We start from the raw sequence: 24,690 nt of genomic DNA on the forward strand, positions 1-24,690 counted from the left end.
CCGTGAGATTTATTATTCTACTAACGACTATCAAATGAATAATAAATCTCACGACTTCTATTTACATCAACTCTTAATCCTGAGAAAATAATGAACTTGACCATAAAGTGCAGGTTGCTTTGATATATCAGGAGTGAGATCTAAAGTCACGATCAAAACCTTCGTATGTTAGGCAGCCACATTTAGTGTTGAAGGAACATATATTCTCAAGATGGAATTCATAATCTTTTAACAGAGATATAAAATATACCCTTTAGATAAGTTTAATGGGTTCAGTTATTCAGAGTTTTAGGCTTAACCACTTTAGTAAGGAGTTACTAAAGTATATATTTATGAAATTGGATTTCATAAATATATGATGAATAACTTAAAGGATTAAATCGGGTACTCAAGGATAAAGATGTAGTAATCTTCAAAGTAGCAGTCAACATTCATGACTTTGTATTACTATGAATATTTTAATGAAGGGGTTGAATGTATAATAAAGTCTTAGGATATAATTTATTAATAAGACCTAGAGTGCAACTATATTTATATAGTGATATTAAATATAATTAATGGTAATTTTGAGCTTGTCAAGAGTTGAAAGAAAAGCCCAAAACCCATTGGAGCTAATGTCTTATTTGTTTCCTTTTGGTCCCACTTCAAGCCACATACTAAAACCCAATTGGAATACCCAAAAGGCTAGCCTAATTAGATAATCAGTTATAAGGAGAGAAATATACAGAATTTTGTAAGTGAGTGAAATGGTGTGTATGTGAGTGTAAGCCACTCTCCAATTCTCCCTTGAACATATACGTATAAACTGATTGAGAGACCACACTTCTTGGGCACAAATGGAATTGGAGTGAAGATTAAAAGTGTTCCCAAGTACTTCTAATCTTTGGTTTTGAATTTCATTGTACTAAGGTACACTCTCTTTTTCTTAAATTCTGAAATTTATATAGTACATATTATCAATTGCGAATAAAGTAGATCCGTTAATTTTCTGCTACGTATGTTTTGTATGAGATACAAACCATGTTTTTTCCTACAATTGGCTATGCCTTGCTTGGATCTATGTCTTTCATGTGTTTATTTCCATGCTATATGATTAGATCCTTGTCTTCACATGCTTATATGCTTGGATTCATGTTCTTCCATGTTTATGTGTTAAGTTTCTACATGTTCACATGCGTGTTTCTATGCCTATATGCTTAGATCTATGTTTCCACATGCTTATGTGCTTGGATCTATGTTCTCTACATGTTTTATGCTATCTTCCATGTGCTTATGTGCTGCATGCCATGCTTGTGTTCCTAGAGCTAGGCTATGTTTGTCATGCCATGTGCTATTGTTGCTCTTTTATCGCTTTGTCTTTCTTTCTTGTGTTTTGGCCTATCGATTTGGACCCGATCTAGACCCTATGGTCTTTGTCATTGTCCATAGACCTTGGCCCACATCAAAGGGTTTGGATCATTCTTATTTGCATATCTATGCTTGCTTGCTTCTATGCTTTATGAACGCCTTAGCCTTTCTTGTTCTAGGATTTGCCACACTTGACGCCCTTAGCGGGTTTAGTGGTTGTGTGGTTACATCTAATGCCCATGAGGCCTTGTCTAGATGTAACCATTTTGGGATACATCACCATGATGCCGGTCGTTTTGTGCGTACCCTTCCCTTTTTCCACTCCGCGTGAGGGCTTTGCTTGCCATGTTTGTTTGTGCCACCCGTTCGCTTTCTATGCATCTTTACACACTTGCTCATTTGTCCATGCATGAGTCTTGCTTGCTAGTGTGTCATCCATGCTTCAACACAATGAAGCTATGGACATCTGATCCAAACCTACATTTGTCCCTTGCAGACACTACCTTTTGTTTGCTTTCTTGCTTGTTTGCCTTTCTGCTTGTTTGCTTGCTTTCTTGCTTCATTGCTTGCCATGCCTATCATGCTTATCCGCTTTATGCCTTTTCATATGCTTTGCATCTTTTCCTTCCATTGCTTGTCTGCTGGTTTCTTGTCTTTGCCTTTGCACATACACACATGGAGCGAGGACGCTTGGAGCTAGGGCATGGATGCAAGCATGTAGATATAAGCCAAGCGACAATGTTCAATAGATTTAGGAGTCTAGCTTCTCCCATTTGATTATGTACACTTTTAAACTCCTTTCTTCCTCCATTTCTCTCTTAGATAGGTTATATTAGGTATATCATGCCATGTACCATTCCTCCTCATCTCTAGAGTATGACAGGCGTTTACTTTCCTACACCTATATTTTTGGCAATGCTTTAGGGATGTAGGCATTTACTTTCCTGCTCTGTATGATAGCATTGTGCATCATGTATGTATATATATACCTAATCGCCCCCTTTCGATGTGATTGTCACTGTCCATGTCACCTAGGGCAAAGCGATGCCTAATTTCTGCCGCGAAAGTAAGGTGACACGTCGCCGGATTTTCACCGTGGAAATCTAGTACTTTGCCCGAATGCCCTAGGAAGGCATAGATTGGGACCACACCCATTCAAAAGCCAAACCTCAAAGTCCCCATGCATGAAAAGCCCCGAAAGCCAATGCCAAAATCATGTTTTTACTGCCAATTTCCGAAAATTAAGGTTTTATCAAAACAAAGGACTATCCTTGGACAAGTGTTGTGGGGTGCCTAACACCTTCCCCACACGTAACCAAACTTCCAGACTCAAGAATCAAGATTTTTTTAGGAAAAACACCCATTTTCTTTGCCTAGGATTGGTAATAAAATCAACTAGAAACAGGTGACCAATCACACCTTAGATTGGTGGTGACACCACTTACCTTTGGTAATCCCTTAAAATTTAGCCCAGATTCCTGCCATAATGCCAAAGGTAGACCTACCTTCCTCCATCGAGAGAGAGAGAGCACACGAAGTCCCACGCAAACCACACCACACACGTGCACAATACCATTTCCGAGAGGCGCCTCCAACGGCCCCCCGCGCACACAATGTCGAACGAAGGCCCACAGTGGCAGTTTTTCACCCCGATCGAGGTCGGGCATCAACAATGGACTAGTATTCAAAATTTGAATTATATGTCCCTCACATGTCATTTCATTGATGATGATTGAAAGTTGCATAAAAGAATTCTAAATTTTTGTCAAGGTGAAGACCATAAAGGGGAGACTATAGGTAGAAAGATTGAGATGTGTTTGCGTGAGTATGGTATTGATGGCATATTCACTTTGACATTGGCTATCTCAAATGGTGCCACCATTAAGTTTTTGTAAACGTTAACTAAAGATTGGAAGGAAACTATTTTAGATCATAAGTTCTTACACATAAGGTGTTGTGCACATATTCTAAATCTAATTGTGGGGGATGGTTTGAAAAAATTGATGCATCCATTGCTAAGGTGCATGAAACTGTGAGGTATGTGAAGTCCTCACCAAATAGAAATCAAATTTTAAGGAGTTTTGTGGAGAAATTAGGTATTGAGTCCAAATCTCTTCTTTGTCTAGATGTACCAACTAGGTGGAACTCTACCTACCTTATGTTGGAAACTGATAAAAATTTTGAGAAAGTGTTCGTATTGGACTTTGAGGATAACAATTATTTGTCATACTTTATGAATAAGGAAAATAACAATGGTTTGGGATCTCCTATTGGTATTGATTTCCAAAATCATAGGACATTTGTGGGTTTTTTTAAAAGCTTTTTTATAATGCAACAAAGAAGTTCTTCAGTTCTTTGTATGTTATTTCAAATACTTTTTTTGATGAGATGTTTGTTATTCAAGATAATATTGCTCATTTAATTAAATCTCAAAACTACCTCTTGAAAAACATGGCAACTAAAATGGAATATAAATCTGATAAGTATTGGGGGAAATGGGATAAAATTAATCATCTTTTATATGTGGTTGTGGTTCTTGATCCAAGAAAGAAAATGAGGTTTTTGAATTTTTCTTTTTCTGAAATTTATGGAGATGAAGTGGCTGATGAGATGATTGATTTGGTGAGGGGTACGTTGGTCAAGTTGTATGATTATTACTTTTGTGTTGATTCACCAAATGTGCAAGTACCAAGTGGGAGGGAGAGGACACACATAGAAGGTGATTCAGTTGGTTGTACCAATCCATATGCGATGGTTAATTCTAGATATGAGTGTTTCTTGGAGGCTGAGCAGTCCATAGGGTGTAGCAATGAGATTGAAAAATATATGACTAAAAATTGTGAAGGTAAAAGGGATGCGAAATTAGGGATGCGAAATTTGAGATATTGGGGTAGTGGAAGGCCAATTCAAATAGGTATCAAGTGTTGTCCAAAATGGCTAGGGATGTGCTAGCTATACCTGTTTTCTACTGTTACTACTGAGTCAGCATTTAGTATCAGAGGGCGCATAATTGATCCATTTTGGAGTTCACTCACTCTCATGGTTCAAAATCTTGTTTGTGCTCAAAATTGGCTTCAAGTCTTGGTTCCAATTTCTTTTCGCAAATCAAAGGATGGGGTAAAGGCATTAGATGATGAATTTCATGACTTAGGTAATATGTTTTAACTTTCAAACTTTTTTTCTATTAAGTATTATTAAATGTGTCCTATATTCAAATGAAATTTAATCTATTGCCTTTATTTCTTTTTCTTTTCTAGTTATAAATCAAGCAATAGTAGGTGGTTCCGGTTCAAGCAAAAGTTCTAGCTCAAGCAAAGGTATCTCAATTAGTGTTGATGACTGATCACTGACAGGGTAAGTTTCTGCCCTTAACTGTTATCTCTATTGATTTTGGTTACTACCCTTATTGTTATTCTTGTCCTTATATATTATTGATAAATATCTTTTTGCCACTTGTATTGTAGGACGAATGACACATTTTGTATAAGAGGCAGACTTTTGGATACATTTTGGAAGCTCTTTTGGACATATATATTGCTTTTCTAAATATAAATCAACTCATGTTTATAGAAATGATAGCCTTATACAAACCAAATACCGCCTGGGGGGGGGGGGGAAGTGGTGGAGAAAGTCGAGAGAGAGAGATCGAGAGATGGAGTGATAAATATGTTTGCAAAGAGAGGCAAAAAATTCAGCTACTGCAAATTTCTTTAATCTCAAATTTGCTACATAGTGCAAGATTTTAACAAAAATGAGAAGAAGCAGATGCATATCCAAAACTTTTGAAAGAGGAGTTTAAGGAGAAAGAAACTAGAACTTTAAACAACCCACATATCCGGTGAAAATAATAAGAAGATAAAGAAGCGCTCAAGTGGGGTAGGTGGGTAGTTAATAGATTTTCTTTTATTATATTATTCATTCCGTAGTTGTAGAGAGCTATGTTGTGGTCTTACATGAGATACCTCTTTTTTTTTTTAAGGACTTACATAGTACTAAAAATTAAACAAAATATATAGTAATATATATATATATAGACACACACACACACATATATATATATATATATATATAATATTATATTATATATAAGAAATGTACAATAATGTATGAAAGTTCAAAAAACGTGTACAAAAACACTTTTGAACGTTTAGACCCCCAAAAACCAACTTAACCAACACAAGCAATATGTCAAACAACAAGTGTGCGGAAACTTAACATATGCTATAATATGAAATTGGTTAAACAACTATCTAAGCCATAACAAAATAAACCACAGCAGATAATGTAAAGGCAGAGATAGAGAGGAAGGAAGATGCAAACACAAAGATAACACCCGATGTGTTATCGAAGAGGAAACCGAAGACCTCGGCGAAAAACCTCTCCGCCGCCCTCCAAGCGGTAATCAATCCACTAGAAAATACAGTTGGGATACAAGGACAGCAATAGACCCTCCAAGCCTAATCTACGCAGTGCACCTAAGCCCTCCAAGCTTCTTGCTCCAACGAGTTTGCGCCGAACCTTTTTCTTTTCTAGCTTTCCGGATTCCGCTACTAGACCGTAGCATCAACCAATGAAGATTGGCTCCTTCCTAACTGCTTCCTAGAACTCCAAACGACTGTCTCACAGAGATGATAATGGTGAGAACCAGGTTTGGTATAATGCCTCTCAAGGATTTAACAATGGAGAGGAAGAGAGTGAGGGAATTTGATGAGACTCTAAGGTAGGAATTGTGTGTGAAACAATCTTGTTTTTCTTTAGGGTTTCTCTCTCAAAATTCTCTCTGGAAGCTCTCTTTCAATCGTGGGTTAAAGGGGTATTTATACTGGAGTGAAGAGGAATGTGAAACGTCAGGTTTTTCCAAAACAGGGGTGGCTCGCGGCTTGACCTCGCGGCTTGACCAAGTCGCGAGATCCAGTCGCGAGTTAACCGTATGGCCAGTTGTCCTATTTTGTCTTGTAGTGCTCCAGCTAGCATGACTGTTCATCTTCTAGCATGCTTGGCACGTGTGCAGCTTCTGGCGGCTTGCAGCCGCGAGTCCACCCGCGAGTCCCAGCCGCGACACTCTGTTTTCTTGCACACTCTTGAGCAATCTTCACTCTATCTCACTCACTACCCTTACAACAATCCCACCTAAATACAGGGTTACTAAATGCTGAATTACAAGCAAATTTGGCACGGAATAAAGCCAATTAGATGGTTGAATAAATTCAACCTTACAATCTCCCCCTTTGGCTATTCCATGACAAAACCCTAAAACAGACTCTAGACTTAACATGTGAGTTGGGAACAGTTGAACAAAACCCACTCACACCTAACTCTAGAAGCTGTGAAGCACTTGAATCATATGAACATAAACTCCTGAAACACAACAATACACCATGATCATTGTAAGCAGGAAATTATAAATGCATATGAAACAGGCAATATGAGATCAAGCAAAGATGGAGTTAATAAACAAACCATGGCTTGATCAACCAAGTGAACACCACAAGGTAGTGATCACAGTGCTCATTTACACTTGGAATGAACACAAGGACATACAAGTTAACAAGCACAAGGCAAGACACTTGTATGTTCAACACTCAACCAATGCATAGCACACAAGGCATATGCATCTAGGAACAATCCTACAAGGGCACAAGAGTGACAGTACATAAACCAAAATGCAGAACATTTAGATTAAAGTACTGATTTCAACATAGCATAAAGGCTGCACTTAAGCAAGGTACATACCATAAAGCCTACAAACTATGCATAAAACATTAACCCTAAAAGCTTACAAAAGCATATGGGTACAAACCAACAAATACCTGAATAACATCAACAAAATATATTTAAAGTACAAACCAAGAGTATATGAAATGAGTTAGAAACAGCTATACACCAAAACATAGTGTATCAAAACCATAAAAACATAAGTTTAGACGATAAGACTAAAAACAAAAGTATGACAAAAGTATGTGTGTACTCCCCAGTATGTGTGTACTCCCCCTATCACTATGCACACTTCCCTTTGAACTTTTCTCCCCCTTACTGAATCCTCTCCCCCTTTTTGTCACGAATAGCTAAAGACTCTCGTCCAACTTTCGTTGAATCTCATCTAGCTGATTCTCCATAGTCTCGAGGCGCATTTGGACATGGTTGTTTGTGGAGTAGAGAAGTGCCACAAGCTCATCAACGCGTTTCTGAATATGCTCAAGTACACTGTCAACTCTGTCAATATGAGAAGCAGTTTGTGCTTGCGGAATACCAACCGGTGAAGCTTCAGGAACAGCACGAGATGCAGATGTGGTATGTGCAGGAGTCTCTGAGTCAGGGGCAAATGAAGTAACCGGAGAGATGTGAGCACTTCTTGGTGATTTGGAGGAGTGACTTCTGCTCGCTTGAAGGGTGAATAAGGAAATGGGACGTTGACGAGTCAACATTTTACCATCTGCAGGAGGAGTAATGCCTGCACTAAGAATGAGTTTCATGACGAGACTGCAAAATGGAATGATTCCTCGAGCTGTAGATCGACACGCGGTCTTCCTCAAGTTGTAGTAGATGTGAGCACATATATCAATGGGGGCTCCGGTAATGAGATCACACAGAAATATAGCTCTCCCAAGATTGATGAATGTAGTGTTGGACAGTGGGTAGAGATTGGTGAACATGATCAACTTCAGTGTGGTCAGCTCAGGTGCAAACTTTGCGGTGCTGATGGAAGTTCCTGCACTGGATACCTCATGATCGTGTACTAGGATTTGTAAAATTTCTCCAACCTCTGGATTTCGTTCATCATAGGGAGTTAAATTCACATTCGGAGGTCTGGTGATGCCGAGAAGATCTGCGATGGAGTCTGGGGTAACACTAAACTCTGTTCCTCTGACCCAGAAAATGAGGATAGGTCCAAGATCAGTTGCATTGGAGAAGCATTCTTTGACCAGCTCATCCATTGGATCATCAAAGTTTCCGAACAAGTTTGCCCAGTCTCGTTTCTCAAAGATTCGAGGGATGAAAGTAGTCCCTAAGGTGTTGAACTCTACTACCCGCTCCACTATAGTTGTTGACTTGTCAAACACATTTGAGTAGGCGTGTGAGTTAAGGGGAACTCTGAATCTATCCTCATTGGGATCTTAAGATGCTTGAGATGATAGACGAGTCCTTTTAGCAACTGGTGTTGCTGGTTCGTCAGCAACAATGTCTTTACCCCTGGAAGATCGACGAGACATCTGCAAGAGAACAGACCAACAGAAAAGAACCAAGCAACAATACCCCACAAAAGATTGTCAACAAGATTCAGTAAAACCAATATTTCAATATATAAACCCAGACTGAAAATAGTGCAGACCCAACCAAACCTTCCAACAAAACACAGAAGCACAAACTAATACATGCAACAAACTTGGTAAAAGTGCACCAAGACAAAGAAAGACATCACAACTGTCATTGAGACAGGTTAACATGACCATGATATGCAATAAGAAACAGCATTTGAACATTTTGAGCAGATAACATAAATCACTCCATCAGAGACATGAACATGGGGAAAATATTTCAATCATGAAGAAACCAAACATCCACACTGGAGCACGTGGTTGAGAAACATACATTATGTTATCATAACAACTCAGTGACCAAAACCAAACACCAACATCAATATTCAGGCAAGTGTAATAAGTAAGTCAAATAGACACCAAACCCATTTCAGAAAAGATTCTCAGATTCAATAATATGCAAAAATTAGAACAATGAAATACACATTGTGACTGTTCAGCATGAAAACAGGTGAGAACAATATCAAACAAGACACTCCATACCCATTACGCATAGAGATAAGTATAACGAATACAATACCAGTCCAAACAGTAACAGAAATATGCAGGAAAAAGAAAATGAGATTGAGAAGACAAAAACCCATACCTTTTCTTGATGATTTGGAGAAGAAACGAAGCACCAAAAGGGTTTGACAAATGGATTCACGAAGTGTTTGGAAGAAAAAAATTTTAAAGAGAAGATGAACAGTTACAAAAGTTCGAGGGAAAAACTGAAAGAGGTTTAAAAACTGCTCCTGTTTCTGCAAAACACGCCATTTTCGCGACTGGATTAAGTTGCCAAACAGTCGCCAGCTCAAGCCGCCAAAGCACTCAAGAACAAAATTTTGAAAAATTTTTCTAAGTGTTTTTCGCGACTGGAAGGTCTACCCGCGAGTGAGTCGCAAGCTGAGCCGCGAAAATCTCTGAGTGAATCTCGCGACTGGACTTTCCACTCGCGAACAAGTCGCCAAAACTGACCAGCGAAGATGCGACTGAGGCTCGCGACTTGACATACCCGCGACTGAGCCGCCAAAACAGGGCAAAACTGTATTTTTGAAATTTTCAGATTTTTCCAACAAAACACTTTCCAAAAACACCTAAAACACTCAAAAAAATTTTTGTGCTTGAATTAACAAAGATTGAGCATGTGAAAACACATTTTATCAAGTACAATCACACAAATGAATATGGCATTTATTGAACATAAACTTGTGTGTTGTGTGTGGATATCAACAATGAGATAGTCATTTGTCTAATGTGAAGCTTCAATGATCAATTCAACCAAGGCATACACAATTAGCACTAGATCATGTGACCCATCTCAATTATAGAAATATGTATATATGACTTCCCACACAACTTGATAACATAACTTGGAGCTTTTCATTTGACTCCACTTTCAATCATAACATTTGATCTTTTTGATCTTTTTGAGGCAATCATCTCTCATTGTGAGAGGGATGTATAAGATTTCTCTTTGAAAAACAGGCCTTTGGCCTTTTTGAATGAAATTTCACTTTAATATAAGGTCGCTTACCCTTTTTCCTAGTCAAATACTAGAATGTGCGACAGGCTTTTGCAGCTAAATATCTCTTTTCATTTGGAGATTTACATTTGGTGAGCTCTTTTTAGCAAAATATAAATAAAAAGTGGGAAGATATATAGACACAAGTCTATGCATGTCTCAAGATCAACATAACCATTCACTAATCATTCATGACAAGGTTGAAGATCTATTTACAACAATCACATAGATTTCAAGATTTTTCCCACAGTGATATGAGTGCATGAAAACAAGCAATGCTCGAAAATGCACACAGCCATTAGCACAAAGGTACAAGGCAAAACAAGTTTTGAGACAAAACTCAACAAAGTCAATCAAGCTTTTTGATTTTCTAATTTTTTTTTTATGTGATTTTTGGATTTTTGACACAAGAAACAAAAAGAATGATAAAACAAAATTAGGAAATATTCACAAGAGAATAATCAAACAACCAAGAACAAACACAACAAGCATACCAAACAAACATAGTCACAAAGCATAGGAAGTATTAATGCATGGACATGTTGTAATGCTTATGCATGAGTACCCCTTTTCACCCACACGTCACTTGCGTTTGGGGTGATTTCCTTAAAGGATTGGATACGGGAGTTAGGGCTTTCAAACCTTCGTGAGAAGCTTTCCAAGCAGTTGGTGAATGCACCAATCATCTTCATCACGTTCATCATTCCGGGATCTCCATTTTGCTCTCTAGGTTGATCACCTACCCAAGTTCTCCTATCAATTCTTGGTCCTCCTGACCTTTGAGGAGTTGCACTGTTCTTTACTCTCAGCTTTTGGCAATTTGGTCGAGTGTGCCCTTGAAGTCCGCAATAATGGCACACATACATTCCTCTAGGACCTCTTTGTGGTCGTGGACGTGACTTGGCACGAGATTCAGACCTGCCCACAGACTGATTACGATGATTCAGCATCCGTTGGTCCACCATATTCTTCTTCTCCTCCACCTCGAGCTTCACACCAGTAGGGTCAGCTACACCTGAATCTTTGGCCTTTACAAACTTCACTTCTTTAGTGACATTTCCAGATGAACTACTTCCCCCGGTATATCCCAGTCCGGATTTGTCTGAAAAGCTCTTTTGAGATGATATAACTTCATCTAGCTTCTTGGTGGTGACCCTCTCTATTTTTGCATTTGCTTGCACAACCTCATTCTCAAGAAATCTCACTTTAGTGTAAGCTTCGGACAGCTCACCATTCAGTGTTTCAATCTCGCATTTGGCCTCCCTATACCGGATTAGGAGACTTTTGTAGTCCTCCTCAGCCTTCTTCATTTTTCTTACAGCAGCCTTGGCTACCCTTGTGTATTCACCCGACTTCTCCAAGAGTGAGTTGTAATTTTCTTGAAGAGTTGCTGTGCTTTCTTCTTCTTCAGCTTCTGATTCTTCAACAATTCCTAGTGAGTCATCATCACTATGTTCTCCAAGGTCTTGAACAAGCAAACTCAACTCATCCGAAGACTCAACATGAGCAATAGTCATGAAAGCTGAATAGTTCCCTTCTCCATCACAGCTCTCTTCAGATTCTGAGTCAGACGAATCTGAGTCACTCAAGGTCGTGGCATACACCTTGCCTTTCGATTTCAAATAATTAGGACATTCCTTCTTAAAGTGTCCATGCCCGTTACATTCAAAACAAGTGACACCTTGTGTGGATTGGGATTCTTTTCCATCTTTCCTTTTGAAATCCCTCTTCTCCCTTCCAGAATTTTGGAATTTTCTCTTATCATCAAATTTTCCATTGTTTTTGAATTTCAAAAACTTTCTGAAGTTTTTAACAAGATAGGCTACATCTTTGTCAACCACATCTTCTCCCGATGAGCCTTGATCTTCCACCTTCTCATTAATGGTCTTTAGAGCAAGGGATTTACTCTTCCGTTGATTGGGCAGCGACATCTCATAAGTCTGTAGAGAACCAACCAGCTCCTGTACCTTGATGTTGTCAAGATCCTTGCTCTCTTCAATGGCTGTCACTTTAGCACGAAAACTTTCCGGCAATGATCGAAGGATCTTCCTTACAATCTTTGAGTCCTCCATTTTCTCCCCCAAGTTAAACTTACTGACAACCACCTCATTTAGCTTCCCATAGAAAGAGTCGAAAGACTCATCCTCACTCATTTTAAGCTCCTCAAACCGAGTGGTCAGCATTTGTAACTTGGTGTCTTTCACTTTCTTCGTGCCTTCATAAGTTGTTTCCAGAATCTCTCATGCATCTTTGGCAATGGTAATGTGAGAAATCCTGTGAAATTCATCTGGAGACACACCACAGAAAATAGCATTTAGTGCTTTACTGTTAGCATTGGATGCAGCAAGTGCTGCCTTATCCCATGTGGATTTGGCTACCTCAGGTTTGGTCCAACCAATCTCAACAGCATCCCACACGGATTCATCAATAGAGCATAGAAAAGCTCTCATACGAACCTTCCAAAACGCATAATTACTTCCATCAAAATATGGAGGTGCATTAAGGGATTGAGACCTATCCATCTCAAAAAGGGAGTCAAGGATCACACAAATGGTAATGAAACCAAACAGCAGTGTACCCGCTCTGATACCAATTGAAAGTTCAAAAAACGTGTACAAAAACACTTTTGAACGTTTAGACCCCCAAAAACCAACTTAACCAACACAAGCAATATGTCAAACAACAAGTGTGCGGAAACTTAACATATGCTATAATATGAAATTGGTTAAACAACTATCTAAGCCATAACAAAATAAACCACAGCAGATAATGTAAAGGCAGAGATAGAGAGGAAGGAAGATGCAAACACAAAGATAACACCCGATGTGTTATCGAAGAGGAAACCGAAGACCTTGGCGAAAAACCTCTCCGCCGCCCTCCAAGCGGTAATCAATCCACTAGAAAATACAGTTGGGATACAAGGACAGCAATAGACCCTCCAAGCCTAATCTACCCAGTGCACCTAAGCCCTCCAAGCTTCTTGCTCCAACGAGGTTGCGCCGAACCTTTTTCTTTTCTAGCTTTCCAGATTCCGCTACTAGACCGTAGCATCAACCAATGAAGATTGGCTCATTCCTAACTGCTTCCCAGAACTCCAAACGACTGTCTCACAGAGATGATAATGGTGAGAACCAGGTTTGGTATAATGCCTCTCAAGGATTTAACAATGGAGAGGAAGAGAGTGAGGGAATTTGATGAGACTCTAAGGTAGGGATTTTGTGTGAAACAATCTTGTTTTTCTTTAGGGTTTCTCTCTCAAAATTCTCTCTGGAAGCTCTCTTTCAATCGTGGGTTAAAGGGGTATTTATACTGGAGTGAAGAGGAATGTGAAACGTCAGGTTTTTCCAAAACAGGGGTGGCTCGCGGCTTGACCTCGCGGCTTGACCAAGTCGCGAGATCCAGTCGCGAGTTAACCGTATGGCCAGTTGTCCTGTTTTGTCCTGTAGTGCTCCAACTAGCATGACTGTTCATCTTCCAGCATGCTTGGCACGTGTGCAGCTTCTGGCGGCTTGCAGCCGCGAGTCCACCCGCGAGTCCCAGCCGCGACACTCTGTTTTCTTGCACACTCTTGAGCAATCTTCACTCTATCTCACTCACTACCCTTACAACAATCCCACCTAAATACAGGGTTACTAAATGCTGAATTACAAGCAAATTTGGCATGGAATAAAGCCAATTAGATGGTTGAATAAATTCAACCTTACAATGTATAATATATAATTTTAAAATATTAAATAATAATTCATTTTAGTACAAATTTATTATTAAGTTATTATTAATTTCGGTTATAAACTTACTATATATAAAATGTGGATTTGTTTTTTTTTTTTTCTATTTTTTTTTTGAGATTTTTTTTTTCTAGATATAAGATCCTCTTTGTTACATTTTGGTATTTTTATTTTGCAAATATAAGAGGTAAAATGCTAAAAAATTATATAAATTCTTTCAAAAGATGTTTTATATTTTTCAAGCATACATATTTATTACTATTAGTTTATTAGTATATGAAAAAAAACTTATTATTTATTTATTTAATTTAAAAATTCTTAATTAAATTATTTATGATGTCATTGGTTCGATTGTGTTCAAACCATAAAATTGATAACCAGTCCCTTTTGCGATTTTTTTACTGTACCAATTTTTAAAACCATAGGTTTACTGTAATTTCCCTTATAATTAAAATGTCACACAAATTTTAAAAAATAAAATAAAATTTGGACTTGCCCACATTTTTTTTTCTTATACTCTGCTCCCCTAACTTGAAATCCTATGTTTGTTCCTGCTTCTCTATATTTTATGGACTTAACTATAGATAATAGAGTAGTTGTTCTTTTTTTTCTTTTTCTTTTTTTCCAAGAAACAGTAGTTGTTCTTTAATGCTTTAGAAAAAGCTTTTTTTTGGAATAATTAGGTATTTCATAATTGTAATTAATTATATATACTGTTGAGAATATTGTAACTAGCCTACTGCCTTGGTAGTTTACTGCCTTACAGTATGCTCTTCTTATCTGTTGTTGCCATACTTGCTGTGTGATTGTGATTTATTTGCTAGAATTTGTTACTTGCTGTGTGAAATTGTAAGGTTGAATTTAATCAACGATGTTATTGGCTTTATTCCGTGCCAAATTTGCTTGTATTTTAGCATTTAGTAACCCTGTATTTAGGTGGGTTTTGTTGTAAGGATAGTGAGTGAGACAGAGTGTCAAATGCTCAAGAGTGTGCAAGAAAACAGAGACTCACGGCTGGATCTCGTGGGTGACTCGCGGCTGCAAGCCGCTAGATGCAGCACACGTGCCAAGCATGCCAGAAGGTGAATAGTCATGCTAGCTGGAGCACTACAGGACAAAACAAGACAACTGGCCATACGGTTATCTCGCGACTGGATCTCGCGACTCAGTCAAGTCGCGAGGCCAAGCCGCGAGCCAGTCCTATTTTGAAAAACCTGACGTTTCACATTCCTCTCTCACCCTAGTATATATACCCCTTATACCCACAAAAGAAAGAGAGCTTCCAGAGAGAATTTTGAGAAGGAAACCCTAGAGTAAAACAAGATTGATTCAACTACAATCTATACATTAGAGTCTCTTCAAATTCCTCAACTCTCTTCCTCTACATTGTCAAACCCTTGAGAGGCATTTTACCAAAACCTTGTTCTCACCATATTCATTACTATGAGAGGGCTGTTTGGTGTTCTGGGAAGCAGTTAGGAAGGAACCAATCTACATTGGTTGATGCTATGGTCTAGTAGCGGAATCCAGGAAGGTAAAAAAGAAAAAGGTTTGGCGCAACCTCGTTGGAGCAAGAAGCTTGGAGGGCTTAGGTGCACTGGGTAGATTAGGCTTGGAGGGTCTATTGCTGTCCATATATCCCAACTACATTTTCTAGTGGATTGTTTACCGCTTGGAGGGCGGCGGAGAGGTTTTACGCCGAGAGTTTCGGTTTCTTCTTCGATAACACATCGTGTGTTGTCTTTGTGTTTGCATCTTCCTTCCCTTTTTATCTTTGCCTTTTATTATCTACTGTGGGTTTTGATTTTAATTTGGCTTAGATTGTTTTTCCAATTCTATATTATAGCTTTTGTTCATTTTCTGCACACTAGTTGTTTGACATAAAGCTTGAATTGGTTAATTTGTAAATTGGGGATCTAAACGTTCAAGGGTGTTTTTACACTATTTGAACTTTCAGAAATGGTTGGTAGGTTTAATAGGTTGAGATGGGCTTTCATATGCCTATGACAATTGAGTTTTCTTGATTTGTTTCTGGCTTTTTAAGGTACTGCCTAGGTCTTAACTCCTAAGGCTAAGGCATTTTGAAAATATTTTTTACTTGTATTGTGTGGTTGGTTAACAAGTGGTTAAAAAGTGCTATTATGTGTGTTTTTATTTGTTTGATATTTTGCCCAGGTTTTTACATGCTATTTTGTGTGTATTTTGTCATTATTTGTTAATATGTGGGGACTAGGAAATATTAAATTTGGACTAATATGGCTTGGAGGTCCAAAAAATTCAAAGTTATGTAGTGGCTTAATACAAGTTGAACTTGAAGGCCCAATTTGAAATAAATGATGTAAAGAGAGGCCCCTCTAATATATAGATACAAGGTTCAAAAATTTATAAATCTTTATTTCTTGGTAAGCCATTAATTTGGGCCAAAAAGGCCTGTAAAAAATAGAATTAAAAAAATCCATGCAAATCCACAAAAGTGGCCCAATCCGAAGCTTGAACTCGCCTAACCGACGAGTGTGACCTATTCAACCGACGAACCAAACCACTGGATCTGACCCTTATATTCGGTCAAGTACAGGTCAAATTTTTAGTCACCTAACCTAGTCTAGTCGAGTATGAGTTAGGCCTAAACCCAACCTAACCCGACCTGTGGACAGCCTTATTGACGATATGCTGACAAGGCCTTAATGTTCAACATTGCCTTGATGTGGTTCATAGACCAAAAACAAAGCATCTAAGAAATTATGATACGGTGGGGAAGTGCATGGGTTGGGTCGGAGTTGCATTTGAGGTATTTTTCAACCTAACTCAATATTATCAGGTTGAGAAATTGTCAACCCAACCCAACCTATGATGGCTTTAAAAACAAACACAAACATGATGTGTAGGATTCATGTTGGGTTGGGTTGGATCATGTAACCATATTGTTAAGCCCAAAAAAAAAGAGAGTTTTCCTTCCATTATTCAAACTTTTATATATTATACATATATTAAACAAAATCTCAAAATTCAAAATAAATCAACTAAACAATCTAAAATCATCTACTTTTTGCCAATCCGGATTTGATACAGCCTAAGCTTCACAAAAAATTCACATCCTAATCAAACACACCAACGAAAAAACAACCCAAAACGACAGGTTGGTTGGGGTCGTCCGAATAGTAGGTTGAACGCACGCCACTACGATTACCTCTTTCATAGACAACCGTAATGTTCTATTAGACTTACATACATGTTGGTCTTGGAATAGCGCCAAAACATGTACTTAGATTTTTTTTTTTTTTTTTCGTTAGAACCATCCTCTCTCTCTCTCTCTCTCTCTCTCGTAATCTCTTATCCTCCAAACAATTTATCAAGATATTTTTTACTTTAACCAGCACACCAAACTGAACCAGCAGGTCATGGCATCTTCTGCAACCCATATCTCTGTTCTTTATTTCGCCAACCCAATACTGCCCAAAAGACCTTCCTCACCTTCCATGTTAAACCCAAAAGCCATGGCCAAAGAGCTTCACTTTAACCAAGATGGTTCAACCACAAAGAAGCTTCAGGTTACAGTCCATGGCACTAGTTCTTCAACACCCACATTTGTATTTTGCTGGGCTTGATTTGAATGTCTGGTTTGGACTTTGGTGATGCAGGCAGGGGTGGACATGGTGGCTGAACTTGTTGGGGTGACTTTGGGTCCAAAGGGGAGGAATGTGGTATTGCAGAACAAGTACGGACCTCCAAAAATTGTAAATGATGGTGAAACTGTTCTCAAAGAGGTATTGCACACGCACCCATTTGTCCATTACCCTTTTCACATTCTTCTTTATCTTGTCCATTTCATTATTTGGTTACACATTTTAAGTTGACAATTATGGCATAGGTGGCTAGAAATTTAAATTACTATTAGTTCAAATTTTCATACAGAGTTGATTATTAATTATTTGTCTCCCTAGTCCTAGAAGTTTACCATGATTTTAATTTGTAAGACTTGTAGTTTTGGTTTGAGATAATGCATTTAAGTTAAGTACCATTGAAGCCATGTTTCAAATGCTTGTACAATTGCGGGAGCCAAGGTTTCAGCATGAGAAATGGTTCCCCGCTTATATATTATCCAGACCTAAAACAGTTAAGTGATAGTAAGATAAAAATCAATTGGCTGCAGTATATAGAACAACTATTACTATTTTTTGTGTATATCATATATGCAAGTACGATTGTACTTTGTAAGCAAGAACAACATATAAGAGGAAAAGCAGATGTCTTTCATGGTGAGGTGCAAGTGTGCAGTAAGTGAGAAGTGACTTATACCAGGACATATGCGTCTTTTATATCTTTATCACAATTTGCTGGGGATTTTCTTCATCTTTCATTATCTACTTGCCTCGTTGCAACAACATTTTTTAATTTTATTTGATACCTTTTTATCTCTTACATTATGCATGCATATCAAATTGACAATTTCATTTTGAGCTTATTTTGTATATATAAATATGTGAGTTGACTTTCAAGTTTTTTTGCTTAAGGTAGTGTTCTTGAATATATATCATCATTACTTATCCAAAAAAAAAAAGCTTATAGCATTTCATCTATATCAAAAATGGCATTATGGCCATAATTTAATATACAATTTTATTTTTTAAGTGTTTGTCAAAGACTTTAAAAGAAATCTCTATAGAAAGTAACTTCATTTCATTCCCTCATCCGCCTTAATTCTTGCTATTGTTTTACTTCAAATCATTTTTCTCTGACACAATGGTGGCGTAACATCAGTAGCAAAGGGAAAATTCTAATTATTCAAATTACATCATTAACAAAAAGAAAATCTAATATTTAAATCATAACTTTTCTTATCAGGTGCTTTCCCCTTAACTGGTTCTAAATTGTTTTATTTAGATTGAATTGGAGGACCCCTTGGAGAATGTTGGAGTTAAACTGGTGAGACAAGCTGGTGCCAGAACAAATGACCTTGCTGGTGATGGTTCCACTACATCAATCATTCTTGCTCAGGGTCTAATTGCTGAGGGTTTGAAGGTATGAATTGGGTCCTGTACATGAGTAGCCCATTTATAACTACAACAAAAGAAGTTTTTCTTTTGATGGGTTAAGGACCACTGCATATTCTACCATTGAAATATAATGGAGTGCTTTCTAAACAAGGAAATGCCTGGAAGGCAAGCTTTCTAAAAACACTAGGCAACAAATGGCAGGGCTTTTTAACATTGTGAAAGTGCACTTCTCAATTAGGCGATAGATTATTTGTGAGTTAAGAAGACAACTAGTTTTGAGCAGGTTCTACACCAATAAGGCCTTACCATCTAGGTTAGGTTGTGTCATAAAAAATTATACAGAAGGCAGGGCTTGTCAATTGCCTCATGAAATTGCTTATATGGAGTTAATATCTCCTACAGCTTTCTCTATATTAAAGGCACTTCTTTTGACAACACACACACACACACACACACACACACACACATATATATATATAAAGGTACCTCCACTTTGAATGGATTAGGAAGTTATGTCAAGCTCAGTCAATATTTTGTTTTAATCATTGAACCTTTCCTAGGTTATTGCTGCTGGTATGAATCCTGTCCAAATTGCTTGTGGGATTGAGAAGACTGCAAAGGCCCTTGTTTCTGAACTGAAATTAATGTCCAGAGAGGTAAACAAGATATTTTTCTTATTTTGGTTTCTCCAAGAAGTATTTTCTCACTTTAGCTGAATTAAACTGCAATACATTTCATATGTATGCAGGTTGAAGATAATGAGCTTGCATATGTTGCTGCAGTTAGTGCGGGAAATGATCATGTGGTGGGAAACATGATAGCTGATGCTCTTCATCAAGTGGGGAAGAAGGGTGTAGTGACAATTGAAAAAGGAAAAAGTACCGAGAACAGTCTACAAATTGTAGAAGGAATGCAATTTGATCGTGGATATTTGTCTCCTTACTTTGTAACTGATCGACAAAAGATGACAGTGGAGTTCCACAATTGCAAGGTAGGAATTGTACAATTTACATAGTCTGGCATGTTCTCCCATGAAGTGATTAGAACGTGTGAAATTTTTTGTTTGCAGTTACTTTTGGTCGACAAAAAAATCACAAACCCAAAGGAGATATTTAAAATATTGGACAGTGCAGTTAAAGAGAAGTATCCAATTGTGATAGTTGCAGAGGGCATTGAGCAGGAAGCTCTGGCTGCAGTAATTAGAAATAAACTCAGGGGTGTGCTGAAGGCAGCTGCTATTAAGGCTCCTGCCTTTGGTGAGCGCAAGAGCCACTACTTAGATGACATCGCCATCTTGACTGGAGGTAGCGGATTAAACACCAGAACTTAGATATTATAGCATCGATTTTGATAGTGCTTATATGTCAATTACAACAGCTACAAACATATATTTCCTTTCATTGGATGAGGAAAAAGAAAGAAGCAACTTTAACTTTATTGGGTATTCCAGTAACCCAAATTCTATGCCCATGCACTTAGGGTTGTTGAAACACCAAATATGAACATGCTGTTTTCAGTAGCTTTTTGAGGTGAACAATAAAAACACATCCTTTGGGCTATATCTCAGTGATAATAACAGTAACAAAGAGTAGTATTTGTAGCAATAGTAACACCACTACTACTAGTACTACTAACAGACAACACACTGAATCAATCTAGGTCTGCAATTGATTGTTGTTTGATATTCTAAGATCCTTTATATAAAACTAAATAAATACAATTTCATTTAAATTTAAATATTAAAATTTCGTTTCTTATGTTTCTCCTTAGCCCATCTTGAATATATTTACATAGTGGATCCCTTGCCCAGAAAAATGGGGGGATGGTTGTAGGTCAAGGCAAAGTTAGCCACATCTCATAAGCACAAATTCTTTTGAAAAATGGATATAAGGTTAAATGGGATTTAGTGATAGGAAATTCATGTAACCAAACTCACATAGTTTGTGTTAATACTTAATTAGTTGAGTTGTTCTTTCATCCCTTTCACATTTTGCCTTTTACAGTTCTTCATGCTCTTGCATTCTTGGATCTTGATAATTTTTGCAGGTACAGTAATCAGAGATGAGATAGGTTTGACCCTCGAGAAGGCTGGCAAGGAGGTGTTGGGCTGTGCTACCAAGGTTTTGATAACCAAGGATTCTACGTTACTAGTCACAGATGGGAGCACTTTTGAAGCAGTTGAAAAGCGGGTTTCTCAAATCCGGGGGCTTGTTGAGGTGCAACTAACATCTCTAGCTGCATTGGTGTATTGTCTGCTTTGAAGTTCCATATTTAATGTTAATTGCAAAAGTAAATAGGCACACTTTAACACTAGTGCACTGCTGAGTTGTAGAAAGAATTGATGTATTGTTAGCATTCCCAAGAATACCAATGGGATGGTTTCTTGTTTTGCAGAATACTGAAGAAAATTTTCAAAAGAAGATACTGAATGAAAGAATAGCTAGGTTATCAGGGGGAATTGCCATTCTTCAGGTAATCAAAGTTATGTTTACAGCCCGCATCTTGCCAATCTGGGAGTCTGGAGGCTGTAGCTCACTGTCAAACTGACAGACTGAGTTTTATCAATTTAATCCTAGGTAGGAGCGCAAACACAAGTTGAATTGAAGGATAAGCAACTCAGGATTGAAGATGCTTTGAATGCAACCAAGGTAGCAAATCTCTTTTTTATCTCATTAGAAGCTGGTTTGTGAATCAGTAAAGTAACCTACTAACTTGGAATATTACAGTCAGCAATTGAGGAAGGTGTTGTAGTTGGTGGGGGATGTTGCCTTTTGAGGCTATCTACAAAGGTAGATGGCATCAAACAACTCTTGGACAATGAAGAACAGAAGGTACGTCTCCGTCATTTCCTTCCAGATTACATATCACAATCAGTGGCCTTAATATTTGAAGTCCACATAAGTTCATTTCCGAATTTCTAAATCAAGTGTATGTCATATATTACATATCCACATGGTGTTGTAGTGATGCAATTAGTTTCTTTTGACTGTACATAAAAAGATTGTGAAGTTAGAAATAGAAGTGCTTTGCAGATTGGAGCTGAGATCTTCCGAAGAGCTTTGCATTATCCTGCAAGACTGATTGCCAAAAATGCAGGTGTAAATGGCAATGTGGTTATAGAAAAGGTCTCTGCACAATAAGCCTTATTTTCTTTTTTAAGTAAATTGAGATTAAAAAAAAAAACCAAATTATGCTGTTTGTTATAGATATACAATCCATAAACTGTCCTGTTAAATAATGTTTGCAGGTTCTTTCTAATGATAATATTAACTATGGATACAACGCTGCAAGAGACTGTTATGAGGATTTGATGAAGGCAGGAATTATGGATCCATCAAAGGTATCATCAACTGAATGGTTTTATCACTAATGAGCTCTAGCTCAGATGGCACCTCCTCTCCCTATAAGAAAGGGTGGAGGGTAAGGTTGTGGGTTCAAAACACACTAGATGCATGTGTAAACTTACAAATCAAAAATAAAAAGAATGGATATATTAGAAGATGCACATATCACTGGCCTAATTACCTGGACATGTAAGTGTTGGGCATACCATGTGCCAATATATTTCACCCCATGAGAAAGCTACCAGATGATATGGAGAGATGTTATCTAACTCTCATGCAGAAAACATTACAAATGAATATGTTTCAATGAAATTAGATTAAGATCTCAATCAAGAACATATATAATTAAGGATTTCAGTTTTAACTTCTAAGCCAAAAAATCTAGTCTTTGACCTAACCAAGATGTAGGAGAAATTATAGCTAATAAAATTATCTCATTGATCAAACATTGGAGCAGGTAGTTAGATGTTGTTTGGAGCATGCAGCATCTGTAGCCAAGAGTTTTCTGACTTCTTCTGCAGTTGTAGTTGACATCAAGGAACTAGAGCCCATCCCAAGGAGACCACCAATGCCAACATCAGGTGATTTCTGCATTCCCAAAGAAGTTTTAATTTCTTCACCTGTGACATATTGTAGCAAGTTAAGTGACGATATATTTCAATATTTTATCATTCAGGTCTCAGCCCAATGAACTTTTAGTTTGGGGGATGGACTTATACTCCTATCCAGCTCTTAAAATGTTGCGCTCATTCTAGTCCTTTATAAATTTACTCTTTCAATTCCATTCTATTCTTTTATGAACTCTCAAACAAAGCCTTATAGGATTTATCAATCATACAAAGGTTACCTAAAAATCCCAATTTACCGATACAATGGTGCTGATGTTCAATTCAATTCCTTCATGCTAATTTGCCTCGGGGGCCTAAAGAGGGAATCCAACAAGATAAGGTGGTTGCCTAAGTTAGCTCACTTTGGAAAGGGATATGGTATGGTACTAGTGATGTTGCTTTCCTTGATGGAAGCTAATTTTTTCTGGTAATGACAACAGAACCTCAAAGGATCAAGACAGAATTTACCTTGAAATGCATTACTGGCTAAACATATGATACATTTGGAAAAGCTATAAGCTATTACAATTTTGTAAACCTGGTCTAAATTGTAATGTGTTTCTGGGCTCACCCTGCCTGTCTTGGGAGAAATATCTGAATGTTCAAATAGTGTATAAAACACCTTAAACGTTTAGACCCTCAATTTACAATTTACCAATTCAAGCTTAATATCAAACAATATATGTACAGAAAATGAACATAAGCTTATAACAGAATTGATAAACAATCTAAACCAAATAAAATGACATCCACAACAGAAATTAAATGGCAAAGATCTTAAGAAAAATGCAAACACAAGGACAACACAACGATGTGTTATCGAAGAAGAAACCGAAACCCTCGACGTAAAACCTCTCTGCCACCGTCCAAATGGTAAATAATCCACTAAAGAATGAAATTAGGATACATGAACAGCAGAAGACCCTCCAAGCCTAATCTACCCAGTGTACCTAAGCCCTCTAAGCTTTTTGCTCCAACGAGGTTACGCCGAACCTTTGTTTTCTTTAGCTTACCGGATTCCGCTATAACTTATAGCATCAACTAATATGAATTGGTCACTTCCTAACTGTTTCCCAAACACCAAATAGCCTTCTCACATATATAGGTGTGGTGAGAAAATGTTTTGGCTAATGTACCTCTCAAGGATGTAATAATGGAGAGGGTGAGAGTTGAGGAATTTGAAGAGTCACTATGTAAAGATTGTGGATGAGTCAATCTTATTTTTCTCTAGGGTTTCTCTCTTAAAATTCTCTCTGGAAGCTCTCTATATTTCGTGGGTATAAGGGGTATTTATACTGGAGTGAAAAAGGAATGCGAAGAGTCAGTTTTTACATAACAGAGTGGACTGATGACTTGGCCTCGCGACTTGACTGAGTCGCAAGTCCAAGCTGCGAGCTAACTGAATGGTCAATCTAGACTTTTTATCCTGTAATGCTACAGCTGGCATAACGTTTCAGCTTCTTTGCATGTTTCACTCGTGTGCATCATCTAGCGACTTGCAATCTACAAGATCCAGCCGCGAGTCCTTACTTCACTGCACAATCTTGAGTATTTCTTCACACTCTCTCACACACTACCCTTACATGAATCTCACCTAAACACAGGATTACTAATTGCTAAATTACAAGTAAATTTGGCACGGAATAAAGCCAATAAGATGGTTGATTAAATTCAACCTTACAAATTCCCTCTTTGGCTATTCCATGACAAAACCCTAAAAAAAACTCTAGATTTAACATGTGAGTTGGGAACAGTTGAACAAAATTTACTCACACCTGACTCTAGAATCTGTGAAGCTCTTGAACCATAAGAACAAGCATCTCCTGAAACACAACAACACAATATGATC

The 24,690-nt window shown here is 37.8% G+C and overlaps 1 protein-coding gene across 3 annotated transcripts; it reads left to right on the plus strand.

Annotated features, from left to right (window-relative positions):
• The first annotated feature begins 17,171 nt into the window (after window positions 1-17,171).
• LOC126718009 (chaperonin 60 subunit beta 4, chloroplastic) lies at window positions 17,172-23,378 on the plus strand. Of its 3 annotated transcripts, XM_050420033.1 has the most exons (14): window positions 17,173-17,443; window positions 17,534-17,659; window positions 18,777-18,914; window positions 19,450-19,545; window positions 19,638-19,880; window positions 19,959-20,193; window positions 20,936-21,105; window positions 21,284-21,361; window positions 21,466-21,537; window positions 21,616-21,720; window positions 21,922-22,014; window positions 22,137-22,229; window positions 22,691-22,814; window positions 22,910-23,034. In XM_050420033.1, exons 1-14 carry the CDS (start codon window positions 17,294-17,296, stop codon window positions 22,930-22,932), a joined length of 1,746 nt encoding a protein of 581 aa, XP_050275990.1. In that variant the 5' UTR covers window positions 17,173-17,293; the 3' UTR covers window positions 22,933-23,034. The 3 variants fall into 3 exon arrangements, 2 of the variants coding, with proteins under 2 accessions (XP_050275991.1, XP_050275990.1); XM_050420034.1 differs by lacking the exon at window positions 21,922-22,014 and having other exon boundaries at window positions 17,172-17,443; window positions 22,910-23,378; XR_007652803.1 differs by lacking the exons at window positions 22,691-22,814; window positions 22,910-23,034 and having other exon boundaries at window positions 17,172-17,443; window positions 21,909-22,014; window positions 22,137-22,192.
• The last annotated feature ends 1,312 nt before the right edge of the window (window positions 23,379-24,690 follow it).

The sequence above is a fragment of the Quercus robur genome, chromosome 3, assembly GCF_932294415.1.
Source record: "Quercus robur chromosome 3, dhQueRobu3.1, whole genome shotgun sequence".
Lineage (NCBI taxonomy): Eukaryota > Viridiplantae > Streptophyta > Magnoliopsida > Fagales > Fagaceae > Quercus > Quercus robur.

Excerpts from the sequence above, each read along its gene's own strand:
- LOC126718009 (XM_050420033.1), top strand. The coding sequence starts at position 17,294 with ATGGCATCTTCTGCAACCCATATCTCTGTTCTTTATTTCGCCAACCCA. Across the intron at positions 21,538-21,615 it reads ATGCTTTGAATGCAACCAAG|TCAGCAATTGAGGAAGGTGT; the intron begins GTAGCAAATCTC and ends GGAATATTACAG. Across the intron at positions 22,015-22,136 it reads GCAATGTGGTTATAGAAAAG|GTTCTTTCTAATGATAATAT; the intron begins GTCTCTGCACAA and ends TAATGTTTGCAG.